Source organism: Alligator mississippiensis, chromosome 4 (genome assembly GCF_030867095.1).
Source record: "Alligator mississippiensis isolate rAllMis1 chromosome 4, rAllMis1, whole genome shotgun sequence".
Classification (NCBI taxonomy): Eukaryota; Metazoa; Chordata; order Crocodylia; family Alligatoridae; genus Alligator; species Alligator mississippiensis.
The window spans coordinates 66,725,020-66,737,961 of NC_081827.1; the positions used below are offsets into that span (position 1 = coordinate 66,725,020).

The following is a 12,942-nucleotide window of genomic DNA, read 5'->3' on the forward strand; positions in this document are numbered from 1 at the left end:
TGTCGAAGGGTGTTCCCCAGCCTATAGGTATGTTGCAGGTTCCTTCTCCCTAGATGCAGCACCTTGCACTTGTTTGCGTTAACTTCCATTCTAGTCTCATCTGCCCACCTCTGTAACCTGTCTAGCTTTAGCTGGATTCTGTCCCTCCCCTCCAATCTGCCCACTTTTCCCAGAGCCTGATGAAGGGACTTTAATCTTAAAAGCTTGCAGAAAAGGACAGTTTTCTTGCGATTTCCCATTTGGTCTAATAAAAAGTATCATTTTGGAACCAAGAGTTGTAGTTTTTTTGTATGCTAACATTTGAAGTCATTTTGTCAAGGGACTCCCACAGTAAAAAGAGCTGCTAATGGGAGAAAAGGACTTCTCAGTAAACTTTTTTTTTTTTTTTTTAAAGTGTGAATAGAGGTGGTTCCACTGGCAGTGGAATTCAGAATCACTATATATTCCACGCCTTAGAGAAATTCATTAATTGAACAAACCTAACTACAGTCTTTGTTTTAAATTGAGCTGTTTTGTTTTTATTTATTTATCTATTATGGAACAGGATAGTTGCCTAGCAACCTATGGCCGGGCTGTTTAATGGAGTGAGTGGGTCTGGGTGGTACATTTAACACTTCTATCATCTCAGTCAAGAATTGCAAGGAGAGGCGGAAACTCCTTGTCATGCTTGTAGAAGATCTGAGAAACGTTGATATCTTGTCCCTGTCTGATCATTGTAATATTAGCCTTGTTTTTTTTCCCTGAGAATTCCCTGAATTGGAGACATTGGGGCAGGAGGAACACAGACAAAACACATGAGATGGGTTGATGGCTTGTTTGCTCCTCCTCTTGAGTAGGACTTCTGATATTTAGAGTTGCGTTTTGTTGCAAATATAGGGTAACTGTGATCACAGGGAGATATGCGCTAATAAGTTCTTGGTTCACCTTTCACGCTGAACTGTGTAGCTAATGTGCCAGGATGCATTTCTTCACTGAAAGGTGGTGAGGTAAGAAACCATTCACTAGTTTCGTACCTTGATTGGTCCAGAACAGCCAGCTACGGCTTCTTTGACTGGTTGGCTGGAATGAGCTGTTCTCATTTTTTCTTTTTGTAATTGCTGTGATGTCTAAGCACTTGAACAACTCTTTAACTGTTGTTGAGGGCAAAAAGGATAGAGCTCCCAGGGTACCTTGACTTTTCTAGAATATTGCTATGGAGTTTTCTCCCTAGAATTCTTGTAACTGAATGTAATGAGCTTTCCAGCTCAGGTTTAAGGCCACCTGATGAGAGGGTTGAATGTAACTTCTTTGAGCTTGTTCTCTCAGGAATAGGATCTTGTCTGGCTGGTATCAATTTATATTATTGGGGCTAGAGGCTGCCTCTTTAAATATACACACAATGCTAAATACAGTGCTGAAGCCACATGTTTTATAAAGAAATCATTTTTTGACTTGTGTTTTGCTATTGGTATTTAAAAATAAACCTTAAAAGAAATAGAAAACTTTCTTTTTGAAGAAAAGCTCTGCCTTTGAGCATCTAGAACTAGCACAGTAGAAGATGGACAGGATCTATGCATGATTTCTTGCAGTTTATCTTTTACCCAGTTGTTAACAGTTTAGGTACATATTTATGTTAACTTTTGCTTGGCTCCCCTAAAAGGATATTTTGAGTCAGTTGCTCATATGAGAAGGGTAGGCATTTGTATTCTGATACTTCCAATGTGCTGTTGACAGACATTTGTGGATATTTGGCTAAATGGAAATGTGAGGTTTCTTGAGAGGAGATCCTTTAGGTATTTTTAGTGCTAATATCCTATTTAGATGTGAAAATGTCTTCTAAATCAAATAACAAACCAGTGGATAGAGAGAAGATAAGCAGGCATGCAGAATTCAGAGGATTTATGTGTTTATAGCTCTTTCAAAATCGAGGTCGTACCTAGGAAAGGCCAGTATGGTCATGTTGCTCTTGGCATGCTGTTTCTTAGTTTTGCAGGTACCCTGTGGATTGTGATGGAAAATTCTCTATGTGATCTCATGAACTGAAAGGTTTTTAAGTTTCTCGTCTTGTTTCTAGAGAAAGAATAGGTGAAGGAAAGGTAGGACTTTTTGGATTGGTCATGGTTGATTTTTGAAACCAACTGCAGATCTGAGGAAGCTTCTAAGCATAAACTGGAGGAAATTTCCACGTTCCTTTTTGCCCTTGATGTGAACATGCCTCAGAACAAGAAGTGAAAAGTGTCTTTTCTCAAGCATGACTAGTAATGCATATATTTATCCAGAGAGAGAAAAATGGTAGGGTAAGTGTTTCATTTCTTGAGCCTTGACTGCTTCGTCTCTAAGTCTGCCATAAATTAACCAAACACTATGCAGGGGTACAGATAACCTAACTTGAAAATTAAGAAAATAATGTAATCTAGGAAGCCAGTTATGGGAGCAATCTATTTTAACTGCTTAGAATCCAAAGATCCAGCAAGGTTTCTGGTCAGTCTGCTCTCACAAAGGAACTGAATGAGTCTGTGTTGTGTACTTGTTCCTCCGTACAGTTGGACTGGGCAGGGGAAGGGAGCGTAAGAACCTAAAATTTACTTTGTGCATGTGGAAACTGAATAGCATGATACATTGGTCCCGTATCAGATTGGCACTAATATAGGGGAAAATAAAAAGTATCAGAAATCGGTTGCTTTTGCCTGATGCAGCCGATAATATGGCTGATAAATGCCTCATACATGTGTGCAGCTGCAGCATGCATGGGGCCAGGAGTGGGGGGAGATTGATGCCCCTGCAGTGAGGGAGGGAGTGGGGCTGGGGCAGCTGCTGTCCAGCCGCGGTGGGTTGGGATGGAGCTGTGGGTTGCTTATCTAGGGGGCACATGGTGGGGGTGGGGGGTGGCTCCCACCCTGCATGCACTCCAGTAGGTCATGGGGGGGGGGGAGGGTTAGGGTTAGGGTTCTGCATACGGAGCAGGGTTGGGCGGGCTGCAGCTGTGGGCTCGGGCCAGACCCAGAGCCAGGCTCTTCCCAGCAGGGGCTGGACCAGGGTGTGCTTGGGGCAGGTGGTGGTGGTGCTGGGAGGGGGGCTACAGGGAAGCTACAGCAAATTTTGGGGTGGCTGCATCCCCCTCCCAGTGCTGCTGCCACCCACCCCAAGTGTAGCCCACCTCTGGCCCTGGCCGCAGCCCGTAGCTGCAGCCCACCCTCTCCCCACACAAATCCGGAGGCATGTGCTGGCCATGTTCTCCCAGTGGTGCGTGCAGAGTGGGAGCTGCCTTCTGCCTCCCCGCCTACTCCGTGTCCCTGGACGAGCTGCTTGCAGCTCCGTCCTGTGCCTTATACAGGCTGAGCAGCACCTGCCCCAGCCCCACTCCCTCCCTCACTGCAGGGGGCCTCAATCTGCCCCTCCCCCATCCCTTCCCCCACACCAGTGCTGGTCTCCAAGCAACCCAGCTGCATATCGAAATTGGATCAGTATCAGCTGATATGGCTCCTTAAAAATCGGCTATCGGTATCAGCCCAAAAGATCTTTATCAGTGCACCCATAGTGAAAGGATCTTTTGCCATCAAGGGAATGACCAGGTGGCACGTTGACTTCTCAGAGCTGATAGCTTTGAGAGAGGAGGCAGTGCACATCCTTCCCTTTCTTATATGATGTAGCAGCCCAAATGGTCCCATACAAGTTCTAGAAATTAAGCTTTTTCTATTGGTATGTTCTGTTACAGATAGACAGCCATGGAATATAGTCTAGTTCAGCTGTTTTCAATCTGTAGTACGGGCACCACCAGTGGTATGCAGACAACCTGTCACTGGTACACGTTAACAGATTTATTATAATTACTTTATATGAAAAAAATTTGCTGGTGGTACTTAAGGTTGTATAGTTCTAAATTCATGATGTGCAATCTGTTAGAGTTTGGGAACTGCTGCTTTAGTTAGGAAGCAAAATACAGGCTGGGGTGTTGGTGGCAAGTAATCACATTTTAAAGTAGCTGCCATGTATACTCTCTCAGGTATTGGGAAGCACTCCAGCTCTAAGTCTTATACAGTGGCACTGGGAGTAGAGTTGGTGGAATAAAAATGGCAATAGCGGCACAGACCGCTTGCTATAAAATCAGATTGACTGCTTGCAGACATTTAAAAAACAAAACAAAAAACTGCACTTTACCGGAAGAAGCAGTGTGTTACTCTAGTTCAGTTCTGCGACGTCTGTATAGATTGAGTGCTTCAGTGGGGCTTATTTGCACTTTTAGCTAAAATTGATTCAATCTAATTGAATTGATTGCTGATTGAATCAGCTTTAGCTAAAAGTGCAAAAAAAAGCTCCACTCAAGTGCCCAATCTGTATAGATGTTGGACAAACCGGGTTGAAGTAACGCGCTTCCTTTTCTGGGCGTACATGGAAATGTGTCAAGTTTAAAGTAAAGCACTGTTTTTTGCTGGGTTTTTTTATGTCTGCAATCACCTGTTTTGACTTCCATTTGGCTGTTTTGGATTCCCTCTGCACACCACTCTTTCAATGGCACAGAATGCTTTCTGTTGTAAAAATCATTCTTAGCATTGACTCTTACAAAAGGAGGCAAGAAGGAGCCATATAGACAGTACCACAGTCTTTCTAAGGCTGTGGATTGACCCAATTTGGATCAGAGGTGGGAGAGCAGGCACTAGGACCCAGCCATTGCTGGTGTTTTTCCCCACTGCAGTACTGGGAGAGGGGGGTTGATGCTACCCCCGCCCCCCCCAGCTGCTGCACTGGGAGAGGGGGCTTCAACCAGCACTTCTGCTTGAAGCTCCCCCCTCTCCTCCCCAGTCCTGTTTCCTGGGGTCTGGATGTGGCCTACAGGCCATAGATGCAAATTAAGTATGAAAATATAAATTTCAGTTTTCTTGGTTAATGTAGTCTTTGAAGTTTTGTCTTAAAAGCTTATATCTCTTATATGAAGCTTAATTAATTTATTTGGGCACACTAACCATACATCCTAAATACTACCTCTGTTTTATACCATTCTGGATCTACCCTAAACAATAGTGTTATAACACAAGTTTGTGTGATGCTCTTGATGCCAAAATAAGCTTAAGTATGATTAGTTCTAAACTAATCTTTTGTGTTAACAAAAGATTAACTAACCTTTGTGTTAGTAGTGGATGCTTTGGCCAGTTGAAATTTTTTAAAGTGAGAGATGAGAATCTAGTGGCTAAAACACAGATGAGAGATTTGGTCATAAGACTGGAAATGTACTTAGTCTATATAGATGCTAGCTATCAGAGAGAGAGACTAGAGTTGTGCTCACTCTCCCCATATCGTACTGGAGGCTTGCTTTTATTTTGACTGCTAGGCATTTCAATCCAAGCATGCATTGTCAGTGCTGATGTGCTTTCAGATTTTGGGGTTTTTGGTATCTGAGATGAAGCAAAACATTATGGCTAATAAACTGGGTTTTGATCTAATCATATTTAATCTATAAAAGAAAAGGTTACAGAGTGAAAATAAAAGTAATTCTGATTTTTCTTTCTAGAAGTCCTTATTCATTTCGGAAGTTTCTTATGCTGCCATCTTAAATTGTTGTGGCTGAGGGACCTTTCAAACTGATCTGCTCAGCTAGTAACTTCAGTTGCATGGGGCTAGTCAGTAGGTTGGATCAAACCCACAGACAAGTCCAACATTCCTGATCCAGCTTGTGTCCTGGTGTGTGTGTTTCACGTGGCATGGTTCTGGTTCTACCTGCTCTAGGACTTTGTTGCATGCAGCGACTGCTCTGCTGCTCCGGGATGCTAGCTGGAGTGGGTGCCATGTGTGATGCATAGGGCTGTTTGGTCTGCCCAGCCTGTGAGTCAACTTGGAGATCCATGGGTAGCACAAGGGGCCAGGATAATAGGGGTCTGTAGGCTGCATCTTTGACAAGCCTGCTTCAATTTTTTTTTTAAAGTGCTGATATATGGCTGTCATCTCTGTAGTACATGTGAGTACAATTCCAGCCACTAGCTGTTTGTAGCTTCTGCGTGCATTAGGCAGAAGTTTGGAGAGGGGAGCCATAAGTAAGATGCTTGATGGCTAATTTGAATGGCTGATCGTATGAAAAGAGTAGGGCCTCGGGGCTCGACAGTTCTAAGATATTTTAGGTTTTTGTCCACTGTTGTCTAAACTGAAAGATACAACCCTAGGTATTCATCCAGAGGACTAAGAGGCCGTGAGGACTCCCTTGCCAGCTACTGATGACGAGCATCCTATTGAAATAGGTTTAGGTAGAGGTGAGAAATCTTAAGCCTTTTTATTTATGGTTGATAGTGTCATAATGTCTTGCCTGACATCCTGATAATGATGAGTGTTATGCAAAATAGGTTGCTTTAATTTAGTCTGTCTTTTGGGGAGACTGTTGTTTCACATTCTGTAGATGGTTAATTTATTATTGTATGTCACTGAACCTTCTTGGGGAGGACAGCACATACATTTAATAAATAAATTCAGTGTAGTCCATATTAAATGGCTTAGAACCTGATTATTGGGTAACTGATAGGTCGATCACACAGTAATTGCATGAGGGAAATTGGGAGTGGTAATTAATGATATGGATATAATTTGACTGGGAATACTTGGCAAATTTAGTGTTCTAATATAGCCAGATGCAAAGTCATACTCTAAAAACAGTGTAGATAATACAGGATTAGCTGTATTCTGGGATATGGTGACATGGGGAAGGATGGGATGGGATAGGGTGGACTTCAATTTATTGCTCAACTTGAAGCCCCTGCACAGACTAAAATGATGCTTTTTGCAAGTGTCCTAGAATGTATGGGATTGTGGTTTGGGGTATTTTGCACATTTTCCACTGAACTTAGCCAGTGCTGAAATCTTGATTTCACAAACACTAGAATTTGCCCTCTTTGGCTTTCTACCCCTAAACTAAAGGGAAATACCTTGTGAAACAATTTGCTGCATGGAACATGTCCCATAAATAATGAGAAGTACCTGGGATTGCATAGCAGCTGTCCTTTCTTCTCCTTACTGATGCCAACCTTTAGTTTAATCAATAAAATATTCCTTGGGAGTATGTTTAATATTAAATTAATTGTTGCTTTTATCTTTAGATTAATATGTTTGCAGTGCAGCAACTATTCTCTTGATGTTTAATAAATGAAATATTAGAGGTGATTTGAAAGCTGAGGCTGCTTTAGCAGTGTAGGAAATATTTCTATGCAAATTGTCCTGAGAGGCAATAGTGGGAATATAATGGGGACCTGTACCCTATTATTAAAGGAAAGGTGTGTGGGCCCTTTAAGATGGGCTGTTTTGCATTGGGACCTGAAGCGGCAGGCCTAAGACGCACACATGCAGTTGCAGTGCAAAGGAGTGTCTGCTTCAAAAGTAATGGCCCTGGTTAGAGGACTGAGAGGAGCTCCAGTGAAGACTGCAGGAGAGGCTGAGTAGGCGTGCTACTGGCTGCAGCTTGGATCAACCAGCAGGGATAAGGGAGAAGCAAAGAAGAGCACACAACCTAAAGGGGATGCTCTTGTTTCGAATGACTGCCTTGTTGTTTCTTTAGGTTTATAGTTTTGTTTACATTTGGTTTATCTTGGGGACTTTTCATAGTGGCTACCTGAGGCCCTGGGACTGTTTTGCAACTGAGTCTTTACTTCCACTCTGTCCATAGTCCTTTGCAATTGTAAGAGACTTTTTTTGTTTGTTTTAACAGAGAGTATATGCATGTTGATATTTTATATATTTATGTAATCATGTTTTATACTTTATGCTCTAGATTTTGTGTTTGTCCAGTGATGCTTTTGATATTGAACACTTGATTAAAAAATGAAGAGTCTCTGACTATTGACATGCCAACTGACTTAAAAATAACAATTAATCTGGTTGTAAGTGACTATCTAGAGCAGCTGACCCAGAAGTCTTAATACTTTGATACGCTCTTAAAAAATATTTTGCCCTGAATGATTCCACTGTGCAATTCCCTTGTTTCATGTACACAGTAGAGCTATAACAGCTTGGGTGTTTGTTCAGTGTGCTTACTATATTAAACACTAGTGAACAGGTTAAGCTTACAGACTTTTCCCTTTTGGACTCGCAGTTTAGGTTCTTTAAGATTCCATTTTTTTCTGCATTTGTTAACACTTCACGTACTGAGGCCTGTAGAAGATTCATGATCATAGTTTGACCTTTTGCATACATAGGCCATAAAATAAAGCCCAGTAATTCCTGCATTAGGTCTGTTGTTGCTTAAAAACTTGTATTTTTTTCAGTTATATGACTAGATTCAGCTTCCTCTGTCTACATACTCTTTTTCTTGGCTACAGCCTTAGGTATCTGCAGCTTGTGTGTCAATGAGTTGTAGTAACTGTGTTATTTAGACATGTTACTTATACTTCCATAAGCTGACCTACAGTTCCCCTTCATTTCGGATCACTCCTGCTCCATAGCATTGTGATAGAGAGGTCATCATGGAATAAGGATGTGGTGTTGTTGTTGTTCGGTTTTTTTTGCATAGACAGACTGTAAAGGTTTTGCTATCTCACATTTTATTTAAATGTGATAATTACTTTTGGAGTTTATTTTAGGTTTGACAGAGTGTTGGTATATTTCTTATAGTCATATCCAAGCAGTCATATTTTTTTTAACTATTTCAACTGGTATATTGCTGACTGTTTCTTCAAATTGCTGGGATCTCACAAAAGAAAATATGGAATTTAGTTGAGTTGGTTGTTATGCCAAATGTAAATGAGACGACTGTAAATTTAAAGACTGCGTATGTTCTGAATCTAAAAAAAAAAGCTATAATCCTCATAAAAGATCAGACTTTTTGCTAATGAGATTGAGATTATATTCTTGTCCGTTTTTTAATAGGTTTTTTTATTGTAATGGATTAATTAACTTTTTTTTTTCTTTCCTTGATAGTTCAATATCCATTCAGTGGAGAGCTTGGCAAAATAAAAGTAAGTAGATGTGATTAATATTTGTAGTGAGATTTTGTGTTTATACAAAATTAACACTAACAAAGATGTGTTTAGGTATGTCAAACTATTTAGCGGAGGTCATTTTGCCACTCAGGGCAGTAAGTGAATGAATTAAATTGTTGTCACATTAAGCACATTTAACGTCTGTTTTTATGATTTGAAGTGAAAAATGCTGTGCTTAAGAATGTTACTTAAGCCCATTTAAAATGAGTTTTAAAGAAAACAGGAGAACTACCTCTTCCTGTATTCCTTACAGATTATTCCTTTCCATTGTTCTCTTCTGTCCTGCAAATCTCTGTATCCTTTCAGTAGAGTACAGTTACCATGGGATGCTAATTATCCATGAGGGTTATGCTAATCAGTACTCTTCCCATGCGTCTCCTGTTAGTTTCTGATGACAGACAAAGTTCATTCATGAAACATCAGAATTTGTGGTAGAGGTGATATCTTTTATTAGACCAACTAGATTTTTGCCAAAAAAAAAAAAAAAATTTAATTGCAAGCTTTCGGGCACAAACACCCTTCTACAGGCATAGGTGAAAAGACTGTAAAAGTTCTGGGTAGAAATGAAAGTTCATATTTCACAGGAGGTCTGCCTGCCTGCCTATGCACAATCACAGAACTGCCCCCTGGACAGGGGCATGCCAGAAAGTTTTCCACGAATAAAACGGACCTGGGGATAATAATAGACCACAGTATGAATATGAGCTGGCGGTGCAATGCGGTAGCCAGTAGGGGAAATAATACTCTGGCATACATTGATTGATGCATGTTCAGCAAAGCCAAAGAGGTGATTCTTCCACTCTACTTGGCACTGGTGAGACTGCAGCTGGAGTACTGCGTCCAGTTCTGGGCATCACGCTTTAACAAGGACATGGACAAGATTGAGAGAATCCAAAGAAGAGCCACCTGTATAATCAGAGTCTTAAAAGGCAAGCCATATGAGGAAAGGCTGAGGGATCTGGGACTCTTCAGCCTGAGGATAGAAGGCTGAGGGGGGACAGCTTCTTTACACTTAGCAGCTTACTGCTGCACTAGGGGAGTAGATCAAGGGCTTGTTGAGCAATTGTTTGCTTTCAGGGCACCCGAGAGGAAAACCCACAAACTCCTGGAAGATCGATTCAGGCTCAACGTTAGGAAAAACTTCTTCACAGTCAGGGTGTCCAGACTGGAATAAGCTCCCTCCAGGGGTGGTGCAATCACTTACCCTGGGAATCTTCAAGAGGAAACTAAACAGTCACCTTGCTGGGGTCACCTAACCCCAGTTGTCTTTCTGCTTGGTGCAGGGGGCTGGACCTGATGATGTTCCAAGGTCCCTTCTGGCCTTACAATGTATGAATCTATGAATTAAAGTATTTTTTTGCAAAAATCTAGTTGGTCTAATAAAAGATATCACCTCTACCATGAATTCTGATTCCTTTTGTCTCTAGACCAATACAGCTACAACCTGGATACCCAATTCATGAAAACATTTCACTATATTGAGCCAAAGGTCATAAGCAAAGATGTAGGTAGATTTTTTTTTAATAAAAACTTCCAAAAAATGAGCTGTTTCAAGCTCAGGTTTTTTTTTGGTTTTTTTTTTTTAGTGGAACATTATATATATTCTTACTATGTTCGTTATATTCCAGCTGTCAAACGTATGTAAAGTTGGTATTTCATATAAAACTTTCCAGGAAGTTGACTGTTTCTGTCTCCAGGTAGTTGCAGGAGCTGGTAGTTAGAGCTATTTGGTGGGTCACTGAACACATTTTGACAGCCTAGAAACCATTAGCTGGAGTTAAGTAAATCGTTAAACACTCCTCTTGTTGCCAGCATGATCCTTGAAAACTGTATTAGGATAGAAACGTACTTGAATAAGAAATGATCTCTGGAGCAGTTCTTGATGTGTGCTGCGGTAAAATTGGACTTCATTAATAAGATAGTAAGCTCTCATCAATGCAGCTAACAATGCTAGAAGTTGTGTATTATTTGACCTTCCACCCATTTTTATTTGGGGAAGTAAGTCTTTAATCTTCATTTAGTTATTTAATTGTGTACTCCCATAGATTATCTGATTAATAATATTTCATATACATCTAGACAATCCTTCAAAGCTGAACAAAATGAGCCCTTTCTGGTGTTTTGGTCATTTGTAGTAGTATTTTTACCAATAGACCAAAAGAATCCCTTCACTTTCTGCTGCATAAACTTGGATACATAGACACAACATAAATGTAACTGAAATAAAATAACCTCCAACCTACCCAATATCCAATTCTTAATAAGCCATTAAGATATGTTCTTTGTGGCATACTATAAAGACTAGTGAGCTAGAACTGGTACACATCTGGCAAAGAGTGAATTCCAAGTCTGGGAATGTAGAACTTCATTCTGGCTGTTCCTTGTTCCAGAGAGATGTCAGTAGATCCCTAAAGGCCGAAGAACAAAGGTTACCTATACACATACTTGGGATGGCGGGGGAGGCATTTTAATTAGAGCAGCCCTTGGGACTTGATAAATCGAGTCTGATCCAGTGCATTTCAACTGGAATGTGTTGGAGCATGTGTAAATGTATTTTAAGAGACTGCCTCATCCAGGGAGAAATAGAGGGCACATCCTTTGCTCTTGTCCCCAGGGCAGCCTATTAGTGAGCCCAGTCATCGATTAGCCTTCCCCTTTCTCCTGCTGGGGAAGGTGACAGTGGTCAGCTGGTAGCTGCTGGATAGCAGCCTCCTTGTTGTCTGAGACTGGAGAGGGCAGACAGCTATCAAAGACAGTTTTTCTATGACCCATTCAAGTCCTATTCCTGCAGCAGCAGCTGAAACACAGTCCCTTCTCCTGCTTGCTGCCTGGGAGAGTAGCAGGGAGAAAGCAGCTGCTTTCCTTTCCCCTGCTACTTCCAGGAGTGGTTGGGGTCTGAATTTTAGATGTCTCTGCCAACCCCTGGCAAGGGAGAGGAAAGCCCGTCTTTTGCCTGCTGCTTTACTACCAAGTCCCAGCTCTGGTCCTGGTGTAGCAGCTGTCAAAAATGGTGCCCACCCACCGTCTCCCCTAATGGTGGTGGTGGCAGCAGCTGCTGCTGCTGCCGCTGCGGGGGTGGGGTGGGGGGGAAGAAGGGAGAGAGGGTAGCTGTTTCTGTTATTCCTGCCACAGCAGGGGAAGCCTTGAGCAATTGGGGCTGCTGCTGTTGGGTGCTGGGAGGGGAAGGGAGAGGAAGAATGGAGCACTGTGGCATGCTGGCCAAAGACTCCAGAAGCTCTGTGTATAATTATTCACATTTTATATGTAGTGCTACAAAATATAGTAGATTTTCTTTTTGTAGCACTACAGCTGCCCTGAGCATGTACATTAGTTTGTTTTGTAGAAGTATATATGCCCCTATAATGCTACAAAATGTAGTGTGCCCAGGGCTTGGGATCTTATCTTACAAACACTGACTGCTTTATCCATCTGCACAGTTCTGAGACGGTTATTTTCTTGATTTGGAATGAGCTGGTTAAGTTTGAAGATAGATGTCTAAAGCTCATAGTACATAGTTCCTTTGCAAAAATCCAGTGCTAGTCTGAATGCAGAGGATATAACTCAATGGAAATTCAGTTAAGTTTTGCAGAAAGTGGTGTTGTGCCTTCACTGAAAACCGATATTTAGCACCTTTTGTTTGTTTCCTTTTTTGCAACTTAACACTTCCAAGTTCATAATACTTACCAAGATCTTTCTAGTGCAGTGATTTAGTGCTAATGTAGAGAGAACAATGCAACTTTCTAAATTGTCAGTCTGCTTTCTAGGGTTTGTATTTGGAAATCCAGGTACTGCCCTTTCTTAATTCGTGACCTGACAGAATTATCCTTTGAGTAGTATAGGCAGCTGCCTTTTTTTTTTTTTTTTTTTGCACTGGTTTATCTTTTGAGGCACAAAATGCTTTGTTTATTTTGCTGTTTGTGTGGATAATCTAACAGGAGAAAAGTTTCATCTTAAGGTTTGGGGTAGAGGAAAGATGCCTTTCTTTTTATAGCTGTTCATTGATTTGATATTA

The 12,942-nt window shown here is 41.3% G+C and overlaps 1 protein-coding gene across 1 annotated transcript in view; it reads left to right on the plus strand.

Moving 5' to 3' along the window:
* Positions 1-12,942, plus strand: part of LEMD3 (LEM domain containing 3) — a 67,397-nt gene that overhangs the window by 18,027 nt on the left and 36,428 nt on the right. The window contains exon 2 of the mRNA XM_019491299.2: positions 8,869-8,906. Within this exon, the coding sequence (XP_019346844.2) occupies positions 8,869-8,906 (38 nt within the window). The remainder of the gene's footprint in view (positions 1-8,868; positions 8,907-12,942) is intronic.